The sequence below is a fragment of the Leuciscus leuciscus genome, assembly GCF_965113295.1.
Source record: "Leuciscus leuciscus genome assembly, chromosome: 14".
In the NCBI taxonomy this organism is placed as follows: Eukaryota; Metazoa; Chordata; class Actinopteri; order Cypriniformes; family Leuciscidae; genus Leuciscus; species Leuciscus leuciscus.
Window position 1 is genome coordinate 31,095,594 of NC_138738.1, and position 26,222 is coordinate 31,121,815.

Below are 26,222 nucleotides of genomic sequence, written 5' to 3' on the forward strand. Positions count from 1 at the left end.
GAGTAGGATTTCATTTTTGAAGCTTGCTGCCATTGTTCTGATCACCGAATCTGTTGTTGCACGCTCTATTGAACCCTATCAAATTATACTGAATTTTGCTAAATCAAGAGCATGGACCACATGCCTTGTGGGTTTTCGTGAAAGAAGATATTGTCCTTATCCCACAGCTTAATACTTATGTTCCTTCAGTGTCTTGCACTTTCACTGTGAGCATTCCTTGCACTGTTTCCATAACAGCTTTATGAAAAGGTCTCTATATTTGCAGTAATGTGTGCCATCTTTATTTAGGATAGTTGTTGGCTATGTGCAAAAGTCCAGTACGGTCGTGAGTAAAAAAAATAATTTCTCCTTAGGGAAATTGATTCTTAACAATAACACCTTAAAAACCTCTTGTGAGCTTCAAGGCTGATCATTGATGATATATGCTTTTCTTGTATCTATCTGTTCACGTTATTTCAACTAAAATCTTATTTAACAGTGAAACTACATTACCCATGATTCTGTACAGAAAATTCCAATATCAGAGTCTCGGCGAGCAAATTGTGCCAAAAGAGTTTGCAGGGAATGAATTAAAGTAGCTGTTTCTACAGATGGAATCAGCTACTTTAAAAAGATTTTAGATTAGTTTAATTCGATTGGCATTTGCAGTGCTTCATGGGATTGTAGTTCTTTCCCTCATTAGCCATTAAGTACAGTCTTGTACCTTTGTCTTTTTTCCCCCCCCAAAATGTGTAATGTTGTGATTCACCTCTGCTGGTTGGCTTTGTACATTCATTGCTTTCCAAGTTATGACACTTTAGCAAAGATAAAAATAAAATAAAAATCCCTATGGGAAAAAATACACTGAAAAAGTGGGCGGGTACTAATGCACTCTATAAAGGCATAGTTCACCCAAAAATGAAAATTCTGTCATTAATTGTCATTAAAACTGACCGACAAGTGTTTATTAATTGTCACCCCAATAGTTGCAACAATTACATCTCCTGAAGTCCTATTATAAAATGAATTAAAATAACTGGTTTAATTTTGTATATAACACGTTGTAATTTGACAAGCATCATTATATAACTTTAACAGCCGCGTCTTTGACATCGAACAATATGTGCATAAATATATTAATACAATTCATTTTAGTTAGGTACTATAGAACATATCATTTCTGTCTTCAACTGTAAAAACAATAACAGATCTGTACTCGCATCTCTTAGATCTTTACTCAGTAGTTTATAATAGAATAAGACAAATTTCTGTTCACTGTCATCATCCTCCTGCCTCATTCCCTTTGGTCAGGGTCATGGCTGGTTGGTTTGCGTTAAGAAAAACAAGTGCGTTGTGTGGTTATTCTCACTCGAGTACTTTATGGCTTCCGACAGCACGAATAGTGGTTAAAGTAGTCGACTACCCGACTAGTCAATGCGAGCCCTAATGTCTTCTATAGTTCCTCAGAAGCCAGCGACTTGCAAAGTCGTAATAAAATGAAAAGGGATGGTTGTTTTTGTAGAGGAATTCTGGCAGCTGAAGAGAGAGTGCCACAGAAGTAGTTATGACTGGAAAAATCATCAAATCCCAAGAACTGCTCATTTAATCAGTAATTCCAGAAGCGATCTAGTGAGTGATACACGGTCTCCGTTTTAGTACTTGTTTGGACGTCGTGAACACCAGCTTTCCATATCCCTGTCAACACCTTTAGAGCTTTTCCCATGTTTACTCATTAATGGAAGTACAGGCTTGCACAGTCTTGCTATTGCTAAAGTCGCTCTAGTGTTTTAATGGCAGACTAATAGTTTAATTGACTGTGTTTAACTCAGCAGGAGAGAATGAGCTAATGTTTGACCTGAAAAAAGAGCTGGACTGAAAGGCTGGGCTAGTTATTGTCCAGAGGGTGTCTATAGATAGGTTAGTGAAATGAAGTGTGGATTGTTACACTGCCATCCAAACGGATTCAAATAGACTATGCCTTTGAACATCCTTCTCTTTTTCATCAACTCAACACACATTATGTTGATGGCGAGATTTAGCTTTGGTTACTGGCTGTATTGAAGTGGGATCTGAAATTGGAAAATTTGCCTTGCAATGTTTTAATCTACTTCAGATGTCTAAAGTATTGCAAATCAGTTAGATCATCAGATCTACTGTATAAATTTCGGTTAGTCATTGCTCTGTGGATGTCATCATGGTGACATCATGTTCTCGCACCATGATGTCATGTTTACTGTAAATAAAAACCCATTGGAAGAGTGGAGAAAACAGATGTCGTGGTGGTTCTGTGGATAGTTTCTCCCATCATGTGCCTACAATCACTTGAGCTATACAATCAACCTGGTGAATCTCATGAAATGTCTGTTGTATTTCCCCTCAAAATAATAATTTTAAATGATGATAATAATAATAATAATAATACACACAAAAAAAGAAAATGTAATCTATGCTTAATTGCACCCCCCCCCCCCCCCCTTTTTTTAAGTAATTGATGTGAAAAAAATAATAATCAGAAAACATATTTAATACTGATTTGAGACCGTACAACAAATGCTATATTATTGTCGCTGTCGGGCTGTAACTCTGCATATTTTGAATTCGTCATTTTTATTTCTTTCAATAAGTTATGACAACATGTTTTTACGTTGCTTGAACTCATCAAATAAGTGAAGCCATTTTTGACTAAGTTTTAACTAACAAGATTCAACTTATTTTCTTTAAGTCAGTTTAATGTAATTTAAGTCGAAATTACTTAAATTTCCTAGTTGATTGTACTTAATTTAAGGCAGCAACTTTTTTTTTACAGTGTACTGTAAACTTTATAGCATGTAAGTTGATGAAAAGATAATGCGATGCACTTATAGCCGCAGATGCGGCCGTTCTAATGACGGACAAAACGCGCATGTCCAAAATTTGCTGTTCAAGACCTCGTTAATCCATTTGCAACATGATTTCGGTCATATGTTAATAATATAATGACACTTGCTAGGTTTTTCTTTTTCTTTTTTCAGTTTCTTAAAGTAGCGTTTTTGGAGCACGACAGCGACGATATACAAGCATTCTTGATGAGATAGGGCTCTTAAAGTGTTAAATATTTGCCACAATCTATTACCTCTTTAAATTGGTGCTCATTAATGATCTAAATGATCTTAAAATAGGCAGAAACACCACTTCGTGAGATTTACCCTTTTACTGCTTACCATGGAAGTGAATGCTGTGAATGCTGCTGACACTGATCTGCTGGAGGATCACGGAAACTAGTTCTTGCATAATTGCTCTCAAAACCAGTAACCTTCTGTATAAAAAATGTGCTCTTGTTAGTCCTGAAAAGCTTGACAGCTTTTGACGTGAGGGCCGTACATTTGTATAAGACCCCCATGTGTCGTCATGTCTTATTCAAATGGTAAAGTGGGGAGATTTAGGCCAGATTGTCCATAAAAGGAAACAAGGCCATTTTCCCTTAGGTTTCAGCCATAAAACCCATTTAGAAAAAGCTGTCCTCATTTCCCACTCAGTGAACGAGCACCGCCAATTCTGAAACGCTTAAGACGAGTCGTTCATTTGCGCCACAAATGTGTTTCTGAATGTGTCATTTGAATGAGAAGGTCCCATTCAGCTGTTTTATATTGTCATGTACTGTAGCTCTCAGCATTATGCGACTAAATGTACTTTTGTGTTTTCTGAATGCATGGCTTTCTCTGTTTTCTATACATTTAAGTCATGTTTTGCTTTCTTCCCTCAGTATCCACCCAAGTCGCCACCTTATTTCTTGTCATCCTCTATTTTCCCTCCAGCCTCTGATATATCTCAGCTTTCATCCAATTAAACTCACATTTAGGCTGCAGTCATGGCCCACAGAAACCTGCTATTACTAGAAAGTACAACTTAAAACGTTATTCACGGTGGAGGGCCAGCGGTGGTCAAACCAGAGCTTTCCAGTTGCTCGGTTCCAAGACTGGTGAAGCTCTAATGCGCTTTTCTGGAGTCTGTAATTTGATTTTCAGTCACGCGCAGGGATGATTTGGTCGGGTCTTTTTTAGCTTCTCAAACAGAAATCAATGACTTTAAAAGAAGAACGACCATAAATAGATATTATCAGTTGTGACGGTAAATTGTTAGACAATATTTATGATACATCTGTGAAAAAAATGTGGGTTTTTGTAATAATCCTTTTAGTAGTGAAACATCCCATAGACTTACATTATAAAACAGGAGTGACAAGTTTAGATCTTCTTTCAGAGTTCTGCCTGTATGTGCTTTGTCTCAGTAAGACACCAGGCCTGTTTTCCTTGTATCCAGCACTATCCAGATGAAGTTCATTGTGACATCATCTTTGTGACATCAGTGTATCTGCAAATCTGTACAGTATGTGGCCTCACAAGAAGCCAGGCGTTGTGTGACTCTGCTTCATGTTCCTGGGGTGCATATGTGCCTAATATGTATAGGACGAGAGGAAATGATGGTTGATGAGAAAATGAGATGGTCTTTGGATGGGCACAATGTCTGTGATGTGTTTTTCATTATGTCATTTAGGCTTGTGTTTCAAAACCCACGTCTCTGAACGACAGGATGTGGCTCCTTTTAAATCCAGGCAATTAGTATTGAACCATTGAACCAGTTCCGTGCTGCTTTTTAGGCTTGAACAATTAATTTTGACATTAACAGAACACAATCTAATCTATTCCAGAGTTTGTCTCCAAAACTGTAACAAATTATAGTACTGTAAGTGCACAACTGTGATGCATCATTTATAAAACATAATTTGCTTCTTTAATAATTTCAAATGGTTCCCGTATATTGCATTGTTTCATTTCCATTCATTTGTTCTTTTTTTATTTGATTACTTCTGGTTGGTTATGGCTAGCAGTCCTGTGGCTGAGGGAAGGAATCAGCAAAATCGGTTGCTGATGTTGATAGTTTTTAAGCCCAAACCAACAGTTTCTTAATACCCCTAAGTCATTTCCCCACATAAATATGTTGCACACTGCTACTCTATTTTCTTTCTTTTCTTCTTTTCTTTTTCTGATTTTCTGCATAAATAATCCTTTTTTTGGAACCACAGAAAACAAAGTGTTAGTCAGTCCATCACTCATTTGGGCTTTTCATATTTACCCCAGGGTCATTTTTTTAACTTTTGAACCATGTTGTTCCATGTCTCTTTCTGTCCATACTTTACCCTGGGATATTATTTAAATTATTATTAATCTCAGGTTTTGAAATTTCACACTGTATGAAAATACATTTGAGGTTAAAAGCATTGACTGGGACAAGTACAGTTTTAAAGGGGTCCTATTATTGCCTTTTACAAACTCTTGATTTTGTTTTTGGGGTGTACTAGAATGTTTTCATACTTGATTGTTCAAAAAACATTATTTTGCACATATTTTACATTATTGCAGCTCCTCTCTCCCCAGTCTGGCTCGAACACGCCAATTTCGATGACGCCTCTCCTTCTGAAATACGAAATGTGCTGTGATTGGTTAGTTAGCTCAGTGTGTTGTGATTGGCAGCGCTTAGCGAGTGTTCGATAAATGCCCCGCCACCCCATAACAGCAAGTTCTTCTTTAGTGTAAATATTAACGATGTCGTCAATTTCAAACCAATTCAAGCGTGATTCAGATCCTGACAATGTTAACGAACAAGAGGATTGTGCAGAACGGATTTCATGCACAGACTTTGCAAGCACAGATTTCGAAGGACTTTTCAGAGTGGTAATTTTTCTTTTTTTGTAATTTTAATATGCATTATAGATACGATGTTATCCACCATTTAATTGTGATATTTGTCGGAAAACTAAGGTAATAAACAGTAATTGATCACAAAACCATGGCTAATTTTCCTAAGGAGGTCCTTTGAACCGTTTTACAAATAAGCGAGAGCTTACAAAAGCTACAGAAAACAAGCTGTTCTCCATAAAATGTGTAGCGCACAGATAAACGTTTGGGTTTTAATGTTCAGGAACAGTGTTTAAAATAAGTTTCATCCACTCTATGTTTGTCAGCCTTAGGAAGGTCAAACAAATGAGTTTTGGAAACGACATAGCGAAAACACTGTCTTCTATAATGCAGCTCAGCCACGCTTTGTCCCTTTTTTGCATATTTCGTGGGTGGTGATTATGACTTCTACTCATAATGAGTAACATTATGACATCATAAGATCCGGAAAAATTGCGTTGTAGTCCACCTCTGACCTGCCTGTACTGAGAGAGCCTGGATACTCAGATAAGCTGACAGATCCATTCTGCTATTTTCGAATCAAGTGGAGGTTTGGTAGACGGGCTGGTATTTCCTTCCATTGTCTGAGAGACGTGTCAGTGTGGACAGCTGCCGTGTGGACACATGGAATGGACTCATGAAGGACAGTGGCACACTAGTTTCCCTCTTATTTTGAGTTGTTTATAGCAACTGGTCTTTCCTTGCCTACTAAGGTCTTTCAGTTTTGCTTCAGTTTGTGCTGTTAAATGTATTTTTATTTCACATAATGGATTGTGTGAGTGAGTGGCGTGCAACAGTTTACAGTGTGTGGGTACTGCTGGCACTCTATGTTTCTTTATTTATTTGTTTATATGCCTAAGACCAGGCAGCAGAGCGTTAATTAGATGTGGAATGTGGGAACTTCATCAACCAATTCCTCCCGTCATGAGGTGGCAACTCACACATACGTAAAATGAATAGGGAGGGGGTTTTGTTTTCCATTGTGTTAGTTGTTGGTGACTCATTTAAATTACTCGCCCAAAGAATTGTGGTGTTAAACAGATCTTCTTCTTTTAACAATTGCTATAAGTTACCATATACATTGTGTTTCTAAATGTGCTCTTCAATAACTTTGTGTTTCTGCAGGAACAAAAGACCGCAGTAAAGGTGGGAATTATACCATGTTTAAGGCAGTGCTAAAGAAAGGTCGAGAGGGAGGAGGAAGAGCTGGCAAAAGAGAAGCAGGTACAGTATGCTTCTTTATGGCCAGAAGGAAGGAAAGTATTAATAAAGCGTTGCTGACACCTATTGAACTGTTCTTTGCTTTTGGCTATTGTGTGCATGCTTAATTTAATTGCATAATTGGCTTATGGCCTACAAAGAGATTTACAGAGAGGTCGTTGGGATTGGCTAAATGAGATTTAGGTTTTTCTTTTTCTTATTCCAGCTCAGGCTGTAGCTTGTCACTGCTTTATACTCAAGGGGAAATGATCTGGACTGAAGATTCCAGATCAGGACACACTCATAATCACTAATGTTAGTAGCGGTTAGACTCTCGATCTAGATTGGTTAGAGTCTAGATCTCTCGGTTAGAATTCCGGTAATAGTCACCCAGTTTAAATTTTTTATTTTTTATTTAAACATGTCGTTCCAAACCCATATAGCCTTTTCTCTATAGAACTCAAAAGGAGAAATTTGATTAGTATGACTATCCATATGGCTAGTTTGCTATATTCCATGTCTTCAAAAGCCATATGATATCTGTGTGATGAAAAGACCAAAGTTTAAAGGTATACTATGTAACTTTTGGCCCTCTAGCAGTTAAAAAACAAAACTGAATGCATTTTGCAGAAGAACATTGTTTTGGTTGTGCTTCTGCGTGTCTGTGTGGATGAATATTTATCATACTTCTCATAAAACATTCACTACTTGGCTTATGAGATATAACCAGTTTAAATGGGAAGGATTTCAAGCTGACTAGCTAAAGAAGTTGAAAATACATTCCAGCACAGCGCTTCAACAACCACAATGAAATGTCCCTTCACAATAGATAATGGTTTACAATGAACTCTGTTATAGAGCTACATATGGCAATATATCTGTTTAATCAAATATCTTACTCGCTTATTGAGTAATAAAAACGCCGTCTCTGCATTGCTTTTACAACATTTCAAATCCCTGTTTTCGCCATCCTGGAAAGCCAAGCCAATGTTGGTTCTTGTTTTATTACGAGCTCTGTGACTGTCGTGTTCTTTTTTTTGCCTGCAGACTCATCTGTTCGCCGCTTTTTCTTTTTTAAACTGGTGATTCCTCGGAGGTTTGAGATTTATCTGCTCCATGTCAACATTTCTTACTCATTGTGACAAGACAACTAACCTATGCCACTCTCACATCATACACGCGTCAAAGTAGCTGGAGCAACTTTTTTTCTATTTACAGATATGATGAGACATGCATAGGCCGGTGACGCATGGGTGCGCAATTTCTCGCGAAAACCATTCCGACTGGTCTAAAATATAAACGCTTATAATAGGCTTACCATAGTATATCAGGGTAAAACAAAAACGTTTTTAGTCGGGTTCCTAAATTAATATTCAGTTGTTTTTTTTTAACTAGATTAAATGCTTAAATATATTTGACGATATCAAATTCTGAATTCTAGGTTCTCAAAAAATGTACTCTTTCATGAATTGGACATTAGGCATCACAAATCTACTTTTCTTATTAATGCATCCAGGAGAGCTAAGTACAGAACTTAAAATGGACTACTTTTACAGTGGTCACTATTGACAAAGTCCCTTTAAGACAAGTCATTTCACTCGGAGGCCATCTTTGAAACGTCTCTCGGGCATGCAAGTGCAACTCCTATGTTTTTGAATGGGGAAACATCAAATTCTCCAAAACTGTTTGCCAAGCTTACGATTAAATTTCATATTTGAAATCACCAATGAAATCTGACAACAACTGTCTCATAAATTGTTTCTAAACGCTTAAATCATGGCTGAGTACAACATTTCTAGGCTGGATCAAGCTCATGCGCAGTGGAAGCGCGCACTGACTCTTTATATAGGAACCAGAGCTTCTAACCGCAACTGCAGTGACACGATGACTTTACCAATCGGCGATTGGCTCTTATTTAGAAGACAGGACTTATTCCGCCATACTGAGCGTTGCACTTTTCCCCATTCAAAACAAATGTGATTTGTCTTGTGTTATTCTATAGTCTTTGCTATGGACTACTTTTACTGTAGTTTATTTTAAAAATTATTTTATAAAATTTTTGTAGTTTTGTAGCTTACCTACTACCCAATCCCCCATTCACTTTCATTTTATTAAAAAGACTAACCAGGATGTTCTTCAAAAAAATTATTGTCTTCCACGAAAGTCGTATGGATTTTGAATGACATGAGGGTAAATTACAGATTTTTTTATAGAATATTTTGGATGAATATTAATTTGAAAGTCTTTCACTCTTATGTCACTCTCTTCCACTGCGACAAATTAGAGTCATTACATCATTGATGTCACGTTACCATGAATGATACCCATTTCCACACGATCGCACTGGTTTCCGCTCGGGCTTCTTGCTGGATTCAGCACCATCGCTGGCCCGATACCTCTCTCCCAATGGAGCCTCTCAATGGAGCAGTGTTCCAATTAACCTCATTCATCTCTGCTTCACTCACTTAAGTATGTCAAGACAAGTTTGAGAGCTGCCAAACAAACACTACCTGACCCACATACAAGAAACTTTTCATCTGCTAATCTAACTCAGAGTCTTGTTTCTAAGGAAGAAGACTGCAAATAAATGATTTCCCTTGTATATCCTCCTCTCTTGAATGTAGTTGATTGTCACTTTGTTCATTCTCTCATGAGCAAATCTGCTCTACTAATATCGGTGAACTCCCTCTGGTTTTCATACTGACAGCCAATGAAGTCTCTGTCGGTTAGAGGCAACACTCCTGTGTCCTCTGAAGAGGCATATTGCTCATGAAGTATTTACAACACCTTATGTTAGCTGCAGGGGGATGGAGAGAGTTATCCAGCACACATGACAGATCAGACGCCACTAGTACACTCTGCAGTGACACTTTTTGAGGCGGATCATCTGCCTGGGAGCTCTGTTCTCAGTTACAATAGTCATAAAGAGCACCAGATACACAATTAGTGTGGTCACAAGAGGCTTTTCTGGTGTCAAATATCACCATTTTTATTCTGTAAAATATGTTGTCTTTGAAGATGCTGGATTTCAGAAAGCCGCACATGTGATTACTTTTCTCAATTGCTAAGACGCAAACTGTGTAACACATTTTTCAAAACTATAGAAAACACAATTGTACAAACTTTAAGGCAATCACACTATTTGAAACAATCATCTTTAATCTAATTAAAACTTTGCCTTCGAATGACTCGCACAAACATTGAACGTGCAGATACAAATAAATAACACTCATTGCGTATTGTGAGATGTACAGTATTAAAATTAATATGACCTCTTTTCAACCATAAACAATGAAAGTGTTTTTTCAGAGCAACTGTTGTACTTTTTGAACTTTGCTTTGCAACATGCTACTACACTACTGTTCAAAAGTTTAGGGTCCTAAGATTTTATTTGAAAGTCTCTATATAATGCTTCATCTATTTAATCAAAAATACAATAAAAAACGTAATACTGTTAAATATTATTACATTTCAAAATGGCTGTTTTCTATTATAATATATTTAAATATATAATTTATTCCTGTGACATCAAAGCTGAACTTTTATCAGCAAATTTTCCAGCCATTATTAGTCTTCAGTGTCACATGATCCTTCAGAAATCATTACAATATGTTGATTTGATGATCAAGAAACCTACCAATGTTTGTTGAGAAACCGTGATACATGTTTCAAGATTCTTTGAATACTAGTAGTAACTTAAGCAACATTGATTTGAAATAGAAATGTTTTGTAACGTTTACTGGCACTTTTGAACAATTTAATGCGTTTTTGCTGAGTAAAAGTATAATTCAGGAAAATACTTACTGAAAATTTGTTACTGGATCCAAACCTTTGAACGGTAGTGTACAGAAATATCAGATAATATGCAGATAAATGAGACTTTATTGGAGGAAAATATATGTTTGAATATGAATGAACACACTATTGAAACATTTCCAGAATGTACTGTACAGTAACTTCATCTTGAGAACTTAATACTATTAAATATTTAGCAAATATTCACCCATGAGTTTAAAATGGTTTGTATAAAGAATGTTGGTCTTGTACTGTAGCTTTGGTCAGACAGCAGAGGAGGAAGTAGCCATGGTGTGCCTAATGTTCTCAAATATAATAAAGATAATAATAATATTCTCATAACATCCTCATAAATTACTGATTTGGAATGCTGTACAGAAATGTAACAGAAATGGTGCACAGAAGACCCGTCTAACAATTGATTCCAATGGAGTTTGACATTTGCCTGTTGCTAAGCTATTGACACAAAGTATAAAAATATGTACCACATACAAAAATTGAATAAAAGAGTCAATTTTTAATAAGATTGACAGCTTTTTTTGATACTCTGCACCATTGAATGACATTTAGAATTGACATTTTCCATTGACTCTATACACCATTTTCACTGAAAATTGACACTGCTTGTTGCAATGCATTCTAAGTTTGCCTTTTGCCTTTTCAGTGAAGTTTACCGTATATGCAGCTCTGAAAGAATATATATTTGAAGAAAGCATAATTAACAACCTTAAAATGCTTTCTTGGAAGTCAGCTATTGTCCCCGAATCCGTGTGATCTTGCGAAGTTGATGTTGTTTTAAACGCGTTGCATAGAGAGACCCCCTACCAAACTAATCTTAAGTGCTTGATCAGTGGAGATGGTTCATGGATCCAAACCTATAACCATCTCGGATGTCTAACTACTGTAGTTTGTTTGTCTGCTACTAGTAAGGGTGGAACTAGCATCTTAGTTGAACAAACACTATTTTTCTCAACATAGTGACTCTGTGATAGGCCAAAACCTCCTAAAATCAGTCTATCAATGAGCACATTCTACTGTTTTATAATTGATCTCTGTTTTTGTCTCTCTTTTTTTCTTCTCTCTTGCTCCTTTTTGTGGGTTTGAGCTCTTTAATCCCCAAGAACAGACTTTGGTGGGGATTTCTGCTTTCATGGATTGACCCTTTTTCATTTGGAATGTCAGATTGAAGTATTCTCCTGCCTTTGAACTGAGGCCTTGTAAAGGTCGGATCAGGAAGGATTTAGATTTAAAAACAGGGCTCTGTTTGATGCTGGGTTACAGAGTAGAGTGATACAGCGTGACTCTGGCCTGAGATGTTGAGTTTACAACATATGTGTGTGAGTTTTTACTGTCCTCAGGTATAAATCTCCAGGAGTAGAGTGACGTTTAGAAAGTTGATCCATCTGCATTGTGTGTGTCAGCATCAGGATAAGGTTTATAGTTTGAGGCCAGTTTTCTGTGTGTGTGTGTGTGTGTGTGCGCACACATGTTACAGAAGGTTTCTCTGTGTTATCTCAGCTGCTCTGGTGTCCAGTTTCTCCTTACTCAGCAGGGGCTCCTCATGTTATTTAGAAGAATCAGACTGTTTATATAGACACACAAGATTCTATCCACCTATTAGAAACACACTTACATCCAGATTTTAATTGTAAATTTAAATTGAGTAGTTTTAGCTAACTGAAAATGTGCATTTACAGCTTTTTCATTTATTGCAAACATGTATGACTTGCTTCGTTTAGCATAACTTTAAAAATAGTTATTTTGAAGACCAAATATGAAGTGCAGGCTGCTCTTTTCCTTACAAGGAAAAGGAAAGTGAATGATAACATATTTTACAGTCCAGTTCCTCATGTATATTTGTACTTATTATAGTAATTACAATAACTGGGTAATAACTATGTACTAACACTTAACCTGTCCCTAAACCTAACCTTAACCCATGTAGTTATCTTATATTATCCAACACTTTCTTATGGAAGTACACTAAGTTCACGAACTGTAAAATCACTGAGCTGAATTTTCTGCATCATTACTCTAATCTTCATTATTACGTGATCAATCCTAAATCATATTCTGAGATAGTTGGGGAAACCTTGATTCTTTTCCTCCCCTTGAATTCTCTAATGAATAGTGTAATGATGTAGCGGACGAGGAGGGATCCATTTGCAGCTTTTATTAGAGTGGTCAGACAGGCAGGGTTAAACAACAGCAGACAGGGCAAAGCAGGCTAGGCAGAGACAAACCAGGTGAACAGGCAAGGGTCGAGGCAGGCAGCAAGAATCAGGAATCAATAGACAATCCAGGTCAAGGCAGGCAGAGAACAATCAGGAGTCGAGATACACAGTCCAAGGTCAGTAAATGAGAACAGCAAACACAGGAATAAACGCTCGGAATTAAAAGCCAGGGCAATGCAATACTTCGCAATGAACTTGAGAGTGAACAGGGTTTATATGGGTGAGTGTGGATGAGCTGCAGGTGTTTGTGTAATCAGTCCCAGGTAAGCGGCATGATGGGATATGTAGTTTGTGAGGAAGTGATCCTAGTCTATTGTGGAGCGCCCTCTGGTGGCTCTGGAGGGCACTCCAGCTGGTGATCGTTACAAATAGAAAGTTAATTTATTTGAAATCTATAGAAATCTTTTGTAACATTATAAGTGTCTTTACTGTCATTTTTGCTGAATAAAAGTATTAATTTCAACAACGACAACAAAAATATTACTGACTCCAAATTGACTTGACTTACTGACTTGAACGATAGTGTTTTTGACCAAGATGTAAACGTTATTTGCTCTAAATCTTGCACTCAACTGTAGTTTTTAAATCTCTTGTTCAGGAGGTTAATGGAATTTATAACAAACCTGAAACCTTTTGGACATCAGCCCAAATCTTTAGACATAAAAATAGGCCAAACAAAATATGTTCGAGATCATTTGCATTCTTTTTCAGAATGTTTTTGAGAAATGTTAGCTAATTAAAAACCGCTGCTTTTCTGAACGGTATGATTAGCTTGTACCAAAAAGGGAGTGTATCACTTGATAGTGATCTTCTCTGAGATTGTGTGTCTGAATTCAAGTAACACAAGGCTTAATCTCATTACCAAAAACACAGCTGGCCATGCTTTCAGATGTGAGCTAATCATGGATAACATTCTTTCAAATGCTTAAGCAGTTCCAGTGGTGATATAGGTCACCTAGTGAATTTCAGGCTAATCTGACATTTATACTATGGCCTAAATGTCAGGTAAACACATGAAGCACGTGCTACACTGAATGTGTTCTGGAGTCAGCAACCTCCTGGACTGCTGCTGGGATTCTGCCGTCAGGTAGAGAATTAGGATACAGGAAATGTAGAAAATGTGAGAGCAAAAGATAAAAGTGAAGCTAAATTTCTAAAGGATGCTGATGCTGAGTCATTTAACAGTTAAAGTTGCTGTAGGTTAGGGATGATTGATTCTGTCTGGCTAAAAACTCCAAGATGTTGTCATCCATCTGTGTTTTTGGTTTAGGGATAAATACACTTGTTAACCATTTCCTTCTGCATTATACAGTATTAGTCATCGGCCAATCTGTTCTCACTCACTATACAGTAAAGTTGTGCTGTTCAGAAAAATATTAAGTATAATGTGTGTTTGTGTGTGTGTGTTTGTGTGTAATATTTTACTCTGTAAATTAAGCATAATTTGTGAAAAGCACCCTCCCCAACACAAATCTAATTTAGGTTATTCAATTAGTGAATAAGAAAAATAAATAGTGCATAATCTTAAATGTCTTTAAATTTAATTTTTTTTTACATCAGATTTTTCTTTTTTTCTTTTTTTATTCAAAATCCTGAAATTGTTTATTTTCAGGTTTTAATACATTTTAAATAAATGTTTTAATATACTTTTAAGATGTAATTTATTCCTGTGATGGCAAAGCTGAATCTTCAGAATTATTACTCTGGTATCACATCCTTCAGAAGTGATTTTAATATGCTGATTTGCTGCTCAAGAAACATTTCTTATTATCATCAATGTTAAAAACAGTTGTGCTGCTTAATATTTTTTTAGAAACAGTCTGTATTTTCTTTTGTGTGGGATTCTTTGGATAGAAAGTTCAAATTTGGCATTTAATTGAAATATATATATAACATTTGTATTTAATTTATTTTGTAATTTAATGCATCATTGCTGAATAGAAGTTAATTAATTTCTTTAAAAAAATCTGACCACGAACCTGAATGGCAATGAATATAAATATGTAAATTTGCCATTTAAACAAAAACGACAAAAACGTTTGTTGACCACCTCTCCTTTATAATTAGTACTTATATAGGCTGATAAAACATGGGAGACACAAGACTACATTTCCCTGTTTTCCATTATCTCATATCTGCTAAATTGTCATGAAAATAGTATTGGAGTAAAATACGATCTGAATTTTTCTTCGTGAGTTTCACCCATAGCCTTGTTTCCCTTCCTTCCTTATTGTTGTCTTCCTACATCTGTCCTTGCCTCTGATGTTTTTGAATTTCCTGTCTGAAGAGATGTTCTTTGTATTTCTAGATGGTTCCATCAGGGGATAAAGTCTATTGTCCTTGTTTTCCTCTTTTGTATATTTTCAATCCTTGTCCTTGTGTTGTTTTTCTTCTGAAGTTTCTCCAAAAGTTGAGCATTTTTCACTTCAGTCAATCACTGTTTCTTATGGGGATGCTGAACTCATGAAAACACCAGCATACCTGATTTATGCCACGTGCACATTAAGCGTCCATTTTCAACAGCAAGGATGTTTTGTTTTTTTCTCTCTCTCTGATTCAGTCTGTCCACATTTGACTAAATATAGGACTCAGCAAGGCCTCCGTCCAGCTCCAAACCCTCATTTCGACTGAATTTATATTCTGATAAATATTTGATGTCTGATGAATGGAGTCTCTGGTCGGTATTTTGGTCAGGCCTTAGTGTTATGAATGCAGGGCTGTAATTATGTCAGAGCTCTCTGGAGTAGACTGTCATTAGTCAGACTTGATTTGCTGGGCTGCATTAAGAGGCGACCGACCACGATTCTCCAATAAAAGGGAAGAAGAAAGCCATGGCAGCAAATTTTCCACCCTATGGCCAATGTCACATAGTCTCAACACTGGAGTGAAACTTTATACTCAGGTCAAGTATTATTTGAATGTTGATTTGAACTGGAATGAAAAACATCACTTTTTAAGAAGTAAAATGCCACAAAAAAACCCAAAGTATAAGAAGAAAGGTCTTTCTACAACAAAATGTAATTATCAACAAAGCTATATGTATGATATAATCTAACGTCGAGACATCAAAACATCAAATTTTTTTCTTATTTTGTTTTATTTTTATTCTTTAAAAGTGAATTAAAACTGAATGCACTGTATTTTGAGAGTAAGAAATATATTGATCTATTTAGAGGCAAATATCAGTACATTTAAAATTTGAGGAATCTTGGTTGTCTATAAAATGTTATAAAAACAATTGTGAATTTATTTGTTATTATCTATTAACACTAACGGAATAGAAAACTATTCCAATTCTGAAATTGGACACTTAAAGTCAGGAATTGGATACCGTTATAAAATTAATTTTGATTCCTCTTATCGATTCCTTTTGTGTGCATTTTTATATGACTAAACCATTCAAGAGCAGGAAGACTCGCACGCTGTTTTCTAAACTACACACATATCCAAAGTGTGTGAACAGAAAGCCGCCTCTCATACGGAGTAGTGCGTGATACTAAACCGAGTTCTCTTCCACGTCTTTTTGCACTTGAACGGACAAATACAAACAAAATGTCAAAATATCCTTGTAAACAAAGTCAGTTATGTCTTAAAGGGGTCATATAATGTCATTTTTGTACAAGCTAATATGATTCTTTAGGGTCTAAATTAAAAGTTTGTAATATACTTTAATTAAAAATTCTCATTAGTATTGTAAGAAAACACAAATTTTACCTGGTCAAAAACAGCTCTGTTTTCAGCACGCCGTATAAGTGCATGTGTCTTTAAATGATAATGAGCTTTGCTCACCCCGTCCCTCTGTTCTGTGCGTACACCGTAACACAATAACACAATAACCATAACGCGTTGTTCATTATAAACATGGGATTATGAATTATAATGAGACCGTCATACATAGAAAACATGCTGTAATGTACCCTGAGTGTAATAATAGCCGCATTCATCGTGAAGCGTGCACGCGATTTGCAAAGATTAATATAAAGGTCAATAAAACGTTACACTCACTTCAGTTCTTCTGGAGGTGCAGCAGGAACACGAATAGTTGGTACTGATCCTTTTTTCAGGAGCAGCTTCTTAGCAAATAACCAGCTTTTTACTGACCTCGTTTGTAAAGCAGTCTGGTGAAATGATTTGCGCAAACATGAAAGCATTGACGTTGATCGTGACTGCTGTGTTCGTTATTGCACCGAAGAACGGTACACCACAATCGCTTAGACGCCATTCTACTCAGTGCTCCAGCTATCAACACTGAACACGCCGGTCGGCGCGGGCTATGATTGACAGCTCGCTCACGAGGGCGCGAGGGCGGGTCTGTGTTGAACCGCTCCTGTCAATCAACCATCGTGGGAGGGGCGTCGATTTTGTGACGTCACAAAATTGAACAGCTTGATTTGAGATGGGAGGAAACATATAAGAAGATTAAAAAAACAAACACTGGATGGATTTTTATCATTTTATGATGGTTGTGTACAGGCACTGCGAACACACATTTCAGTACAATCAACTTGTAAAAGTGCATGTACCATTATATGACCCCTTTAAGTGAACGAAGTGACAGCAATAATCATGCTGCCGTCTCTATAATAATGTTAATCAAACAACAAAAGGCAAAGAGAAAATTCACTCGCTGTTTTTGACTCAATAACTTTGGTTAACTATATTTGTTATTTTATCTATAAAGTGTAGTGTTATTTTACATTTGATTACAGTTTCTGTACCTGAATACCTGGAAATCTTAAAACACTGCATTTCAATCTTTGTTTAGTTGTATTTATTTGTGATTGCTAATTTGTTTATTTGTACTTTTTTAATTACTGAGTGTTTACTTGTCTTTAATAATGCTTAAAATGTATGTTAGTTAGGCTAGTCGTTTTTGCTATGGTATTTTTAAACCAAAGACAAAAGTTCCTTGTATTGTTTTTTTTTTCTGTTCATTGTATTCAGCTACAATGACAAGTTTTGCAATAAAACTTAGAATAAATGTAAATATTTAAGTTTTTTTTAATTATTTTTTTTATTGGAATTGAAATTAGGAATCGATAAGAATCGGAATCGTTAAAATTCAAATGATTCCCAAGTTGCCCAACCCTAAGTAACAGCAACAAGAATGTAACAGTAGAAGTAGTAGGGGATTCACATTTCACAAAATATCAGTAACTTTATGATTAATATAATTTGATATTGGTCTATATTAAATTTCATTGTGCATGCTCCTTTCCCTTTACATTAGCATTACCTTTTCCTTAAATTACTATCGAATGTAATCTTCAAGTCTCAATATCCATATTTTATACTGTACATAATATTGCAATGCCTAAATTTACTTTGTTTCATTTCTAATGTTTGTTTTTTTCCAGCCACAACAATTTCAACACTTAGAATTTTAAATCCATGTATCCTGAAAAATAAAGTATTTTAGACGGACTTAGACAACCAGGCCGTTCCGAATTCTTTAAAGAACGACAGTCATGAACGTGTACGTATTATGCATTACTGTGTGTTGTAAATGATATGGCTGAAAAAAACTTTAGAAATTAAACTAATAGCTTTACAAATAAATGTCCCCACAAAGATGACAATATCCAAAATCCTTGTCCTTGTGGGGCAATATTTTGATCCCATGATAAAAAACAGCTTGTAAATCATACTAAGTGATGTTTTTTGAAAAGTGATGGGTAGGCTTAGGATTGGGGATAGAATATACCGTTTGTACAGTATAAAAATCATTGTCTATTTGGAAAGTCCCCATAAAACATGGAAACCCAACGAGTGTGTGTGCGCTGTGCGCGCTTTGCCTTTATGTAAGAGGCACAGGAGGAAAAACGTAAGTTACCTTGCGTCTTTTTTGTATTTTTGTATTATTTTGATTTTTTTGTAAAGCTGTGAATTAATATCCATCCTGTTTTTTTTTTACTTTTATGTGCAGACAGTAGTTTACAGTTTGTCTCTGCCCATAAATCTTTCTCCAAATGGACTGCAGGGATGTCCTCTTCATAATATGGCAGGCTGTACTATGAAAAGCTGCATTTCTGTTGGCATTTTGTTTAAAACCAGTATAGTTTTGGCGAGATCAACAGTAAATCCTGTTGCGGTGAGAGGAACTTCAGGCCCTTGTATGTTTGCTTTGGAATGTTAAAAGGGCTTAAATTATTCTCAGCTTTCTTCGAAAGGGTTTATTATAGGAGGAGAAAGATATATAGTATTACTGTTGGTCATAAGACAGTCTTAGTAGTTTGTCTGTATGTTTTTATAGTGGTTTTGAAGGCTTGGATGCAAAAAGCCATTGGTAATGATATCTAGCTAATTCGATTTCTGACGTCCAGCTGGAACGCTGCAGAGCTTTTGTGAGGTTCACCACTCATACAGTAAATGAATCTGATTTAAGACTGAGGGTTTAAGAGACTCAAAGTCCTAAATGTTCAGTGTTTATTATTATGGTTGAATAAGTGACTCATGTTGAACAGATCACTCATACAGGATTCTGTGCATTTGCAGGGGTCATGAATTGAGAAATCCAATTTTCGTTGATCTTTTGACACATAAGAGGTCATTGTTCTACAGAAATATCTTGTAAGTTTCAGAACTCAAAACTTCCTAATTTGTCCGAAAACTAGTTTTTATTGAAACCAAGCTGCCAACATGACTCGTTTCGTATTCTGTCATATCATAGTGCGATTGTAGACGGCCTCTGCAGAAGAACATCAACATCAACTTCTACATCATTGTCTCTCAGCTCCTCCCACCTATTTGTGCATGTCATGTAGTGGTGAATACGAGACGGAAATACAGAATAACTCAAGCAACAAAACGATAGAGATGCCTTTGAGGATTACAAGATGTTTTGCAGTGCTATGTTTTGTAAAAACAGTCTTTGCATTGCCTTCCTTGTGATCTTAACATTAAGATTAACATTTAACATGAAGAAAGCGTGGATGAACTTTATTTTTAACAAAGTTCCAGATGGTGTCAATAAGACACTGTTCATTTGTTTGCTTAATTTTACTTCAGATTAATTTTGAAAAAAGACACCTTTTGGTGAAGGCTTTTCAGAGAGGCAATCAAATAAAAGATGATGCAGTGCAGACTATATCCGACAGCAATGTCCCAACATACAAGTGTGAGTAACAATGTTTTTACCATGTGTCACTATTGCTTTGTTTGTTATAGAACAGTGGTATTCAAATGGTGGACACAATTGACCATTCGCGAAGACCCGCCCCCTTTAGTTATTGTTGCTATGTCCGACAAGCCATGCCTCTCTCACGCCACGCCATGTTCTCGTGCAGTGAAAAAAACATCGCACATGATCGCGGAGCAGAGAGGACACTGACAACACGCTGACAGACAGGACAGACCAGGTTACTTTTGATATGAAACAAAGTCTCAACTTTCAAATTTGGTCATTTAAAAAAAAAAATATTAAAAAAGTAAATACCCCTTGTGGCTCTTTATTGTGTCTAACAGATCGCTGTAGAGTCTCAGTTAAAGCTGCTCGTGAACCGATCATCTCTTCCTTCTAGTTAATTTATAGCATCAAATAAACATGATTGAACATCAGAAGGAATGTTGTTTTAACCGCGAAAAGACGTCAGTACGCTCTGTTTTTCAAGTTCAAATCCTCCAACGTTAATCTACTAACTCTCCTGACTGCTTTGTCAGACATAAATGGCGGATTCGGTTGATGGCGGATTATGATCCTGTCAATCAAACTCCCTGCGACGGGTCAGTTGTGCCATTTTACCGTTTCTTCTCTCTTCCACTATATACGTAGAGTGCCACATTAAGAACTCTAGATGACGCAGTTATTTCAACAACAGTAACCAGAAACACGGTTAGCAGCAAAATAGATACATTTGCTAAAACGCATAAAATAAGAACTAATACAATTATTTGTATGTCTATCTTGCCTTTGTATACCTATTAATTTATCCAGTTGGGAGAAATATTTACTTTTTTGGTAAATATTGGTAAAAATTCTTAGACATCACTGCTTTGGCTCATGGGGCCCAAGATTGTCATCTTTGATGGCTATTTTGAGTGTATAGGATTGTTTCTTTGACAAAGTACTACTGCTGACCAGATGGAAATGTATAGCCTATCTGTTCCAAAAAAGTATTGTCCGGACCTCCTCTGGAAAGAAAATATAGTGACCGGACCTCTTGGAACTAATTGAATGCCCCTGTTATAGATTATACCAGGCATCCTTAAATAGCGGACCGTGGTCCTGTTCCAGACCCTGGCTTGGTTCCAATTGGACAACGAGACAAAGTGACAACTGTAGCACCATTTCTACAGTTTAAATTGAGCAGCGTGTCAAAACAAGGAAGCTGTTCACACCACAAGCACTCAGGGTCGTTTATCGTAGACCTAATGACTGATTTATGTTCATCTGATGAAATATTTATGTTTTTTTATTTTTAATCTCAGATACCATTACCGACTATTTTGACTTTTTAGGATTTTTCTTTTACAAAGTACTACTGCTGAAAATATATATGTACTGTAACTATTCCAAAAAGGTATTGTCCGAACCTCTGCTGGGAAGGAAATTTAGTCTCCGGACCTCCTGAAACTTTAATTGAATACTCCTGATTTATACTGTAGCGCCGCAGTCAAACCGTGAATAGTTGTGATTTGCTGTTCTTTCCTTTGCCTTGGCATTTTTCGGGTTAATGCAGGGGATTCCCGGATACGGAAGCGTATTCTCTATGTGCTTTCTTTTGTTATTGTTTAGATCTAAGCTATTCACAGTAATCCTGAGTAAAAGCTTCAGTGACAGACATCTTCTGTTTTGTCATCAGTAAGACATTACAACACGTTTCATTGTATTTAAAACGCTACTCTGCAAATGACAAAGTATACCTTTTTCACATTGAAAAGGATGAACGATAGCCTATAAGAATAATGGTGCATTCATTCATAATTCCGTTTACTCAAAACACTGTAAGTTATCACTTGTCAATTATGACTCTGGTAACTCCAAGTACTTAAGCTTTATTTGCCACTACCAAGACTAATGAAGCGTATGTAATATGCGTAAATGTTTCACATTGTTGGCAAATGTTTCAACTACGTAACAAGATATTTTTCAACTTTTGAAGTTTTCTAAACAATTCCACACATGTAATAGCAGGGACATTGAAAGTTATTTTAATATGCATAACTGTTACCTACTATAATCATAACATTTACTTCCAAGTCTTGAATGTGACACGCCTATCAAAAGGGAGTGTTTCAAAGAGAGAGTCAAAAACAGGATCGAAAATAGTCTGTTACTTCTAAATTAGGATGACTTTTGATGTAAAAATCTTGATAACATTATAAGTTGACCTTAAAGAACATTTAAAAAAAAATGCAGTTCATGACCACAGTGTCTGACATGGTTCAGTAAAGGATCCCTCCATTACGATAGCGTACTCTACTCTGATTGGTCAGATGGCCCAGTTTGTTGTGATTGGTTTGCCGCTATCGTTGGAAATGTATGCAAAGTGGATTTGCTTTCACAGCGCAGAAAACAGCATCTTCGTGATATGTCGACAGCACAAACCAAACTCTAACCTAAGCCTCAGCTACAACTACAGTGTTTGAGGATGGGTCAAAATTTTATTCATTGGCAGCCAATGAAGACCATAGATGGGCATTATGCAAATGTGTTACAAACCTATGTAGTTTCATGCAGGATGGAATACTGGAATTACTGATTCAAGCAGTTAAGAATCGTTTTTTTTTGTTGCGCACTTGATCTTTAAAACTATTAACATTCACAAAGCGCATAATATCCACTAATATCCAAAAAAGCATAATAGGGGCACTTTAAAAAGTCTAATGCTTATAATTTTAAGAATTTAGAATTTTTCAAAATTCTAATTTAAGAATTTTGCCTTTCTCATTTTTGTTTAGGAAGTCAATCTCTCAGCCCCAGTTTCCATCACAGAGTTCAGGAAGACGGGATTGTGGTTCTTCAGAATCATGGCAGTGGGCCGCTCCCAGTCCAGCCGTACCCTGCAGAGGAGGTGCTGAGGCCAAGTTTGACCAGAGGAGTGTCCGTCTCCCTCCCTTCCTCCCCACTGCTCCCTCCCCGTCAACCCTATCTATCGCCCGTCCGGTCCAACAAGTCATCGGGTGCGTACGAGTCACTTTTTAACCATGACGCATCACACAAGCAATTTCAGGTGTCGAAGTTGATTTGTTACGTACAGTACGCATCCATTCAGAGCTGATGAAATGTGCATTTTTACAATGTGAGATCAAGAATAGAATAAAGATAAAAAATATAAGTAATGATCAGGGCTTGACATTAACTTTTTTTGCTCTCCAAAGTTACTAGCCACACAGCATTTTCTCTGGCCACAGTTTTGACATTGATACCATGGGGAAAAATATAGACATTTTTTATATTATCTCTTATACTACAGGGCTGTAGAATGCTTGATTGGTTGACAAAAGTTCTAAGGTGTGCAATTATTTTCAGGGAAACGCAAGGCTAAAGTAGTTCCAGCAGGTTTTGACTGCATTACAGTTCCATATCACTTCGCGTAGTTAACTGTTATAATGGAAAATAGGATACAATTCATAACAAGAAAAAAACATGCAGCCCCAAGCGCTTGATCTGCCATTTTCGATGTCTAACTTCACAATCAATGGAAGCGTGCAGTTTAATTTTAATAAAAAAAGTATATAGTCCTATCTATAATCAATGGAAAATTAAACTGAATATATAAATAAATTGATAGTCCTTCTGCACGGGTTTTCATTATTATTGTAGATAATGTAACAAACAAATAAATAATGATAGGCCTACTTGTTAAAAGGGCTTTGTGTACAATTTATTAGGCTAGTCTACTGTCAATAATAAAAATAAATAAACGAATGAATTAAAACGAATGAATTAATAAATCAATTAAATAATATTGATGCACATGCTTTTCTGTCTCATTATTGCAATCTCTCTCTCTCTCTCTCTCTCTCTCTCTCTCTCTCTCTCTCTCTCTCTCTCTCTCTCTCTCTCTCTCTCTCTCTCTCTCTCTCTGAATGAATAGTATCTCAACGAAACTAAAATAATATTGGCTATAGTATGAAAGCAAAATACTTAGGTTTATCAACTTTTAAAAGACGGGAAAAGAAACATTAAAATGTGTGTATATAGTCAAACTCTGCAGTATTTTAGAGCAAATTAGTAAGTTAAACGTTTTGTGAAGTGAAATATTGGCTGCCCAGATTATTATTTTTAAATATTATTTACATATTATAGATATTAATACATTTTACATTCGATTTTTGTACAACAAAAAATGTTTATATGATGCTCAATGTCGAATCGGAGTCCTGAAGCAAAACCATTTAAGAACCACTGGTCTGTGCGACCACCAAACATCACTAAAGTATGTACTCAAAGGAGGACTGCAAGGGCTGAGGGAAGCATAGATTCATTTCCCTGCTCTGTGAAGATCAGAAGCAATCCCCTTATGGGACAAATGTCTGGAGGGCCTTTATAAGGTCAAAAGTCACGGCACAAAGAGGGGTACAGTTAACTTTAGGATGAGTTTATGTCAAGGCGAACTAGACCTTAAAATGCAGTCTCTCCCAAATATGTGGTTCTATAAACTGTACATATTTAGCTAGCTGCTATAGATTATTAGAGAACTAATGAATGAATCCGTATCATATACGGTGTATTATGTGTTACGTTATCATTGTGGTATTGTTAGCTCTTTGCTGAGTCATACTGAGAGCTGAGCTGAGAGCTGCCAATCACATGGGAGAGACTTGGCAGTTTCTGGGAACTTGGCAGGAACTCGCTCATTATTTTGGGCTGGCTACACACACACCGATTGTTCTTCCCACAGTCTTGCACCTCAGGTTGTGTGATTTTTATACCCACATCAGCCCCATGTGCTGCTGAATTAAATCTGTTTTTAATTAGAGTGCTTTATAGAACACATTTTCTGTAAAAAAATAAATAAAAAAAATTCAGAAATGTAACCAACGTTATCATTAATCAAAATGATTCATTCCTGATTTAATTTAGATCCATTCTAATGTAAAATGGAGCAATTTACAGCACTTACAGTAATGCTTTATAATATGTTATCTTGTTATCTGTCATAAATTTCCCCAAAGGGTCCTTAAAGTTTTTTTTTCTCTCCTGCTATAAGCATTTCCAATGGTAGATAATGTTAATGGCAGCATTCCTATACCTGCAATGCAGTGTCTGTTCCTGTAGGTGGCGGTATAGACCACTTTTCAGCATGAATTCAACATTTTCACACTTGAGCTTATTTGAACCTTTATGCACATTACAAAAAGTTTCTTATACATTTTTCATCAAACAGAATAATTTTCACTGATGTCAATCAAGTCATTGTCACATTTTTCATATAAATATTAAATTGCACAAGGCAAAACGTCACTTCATATGTAAATGCTGAGTCATGTTTATTTTATTACAAAGATAAAGCATTTTACAGACCAAACCTTTTTAGTTACTTACCTTGTAGCAAACACTTTTCATCCACAGCATCATGCTGAATGCTGTAAGTAATTACTGTACATGACCCATCTGGAAACCTGTTGATAAGTGCCTAACTCCAGAATGTGGTTGTAATAGAGTCCAGTTCCTGAGTCAGACTTACCTTGATTTGATCCTACAACCCTATAACCTCGCAGATCGTTCGCTGAAGTTTTCTTCCTAACAATCATTAAATATGTAATGCAATATTAGCAGAGTTGCAAGAATAACCAGAAAAGTCGAGGCGACACATTATAAATCTTTAGCTCAGCTCATGAATACTAATTAGGTGATAAACAGTCCAATATGATTTTTGGGAATGTTGTAATTTCACATTGGCTGCATTTTATTATTATTATTGTGGCCAAACAAAACTCTTAAAATATAAATATTCTTTCTCAACAAGTGTGTGGGGGATGAACTTGTAAGTGGGGATGACATGTCAGTTATAATGTTTGCTACAGCCTTGAATATTACTGCCAAATCTGAGCGCGAGTGGAGATATCTGTCCTTATTCATGTTTCAGGCTCCTGTCTGATGTTTGAGGAGCCGCTGTGAAGTTAAATGGAAGAAATGTTCTTGCAGAGTGAGGGAGGGCTGTGAATGAGCTGATTCAGCTGGCGGGTTAAAATCATTTTATTTGATATATTATTTGGTCTAGTATTATAGACCAAATTCTAAATTATGATTATAGTTTGGGGTCAGTAAGATTTTTATTATAAGAAATTAATACTTTTATTCAGCAAGGATGCATTAAATTGATCAAATATGGCAGTAAAGACTTTAACATTA

The 26,222-nt window shown here is 36.2% G+C and overlaps 1 protein-coding gene across 4 annotated transcripts in view; it reads left to right on the top strand.

The window, feature by feature from the left end:
• Window positions 1–26,222, top strand: part of tanc1a (tetratricopeptide repeat, ankyrin repeat and coiled-coil containing 1a) — a 74,000-nt gene that overhangs the window by 1,192 nt on the left and 46,586 nt on the right. For all 4 annotated transcript variants that reach the window (XM_082136677.1, XM_082136679.1, XM_082136678.1 and 1 more), the window contains exons 2-3: window positions 6,819–6,917; window positions 22,823–23,044. In XM_082136677.1, the coding sequence (XP_081992803.1) occupies window positions 6,854–6,917; window positions 22,823–23,044 (286 nt within the window). In that variant the 5' untranslated portion in view covers window positions 6,819–6,853. The remainder of the gene's footprint in view (window positions 1–6,818; window positions 6,918–22,822; window positions 23,045–26,222) is intronic.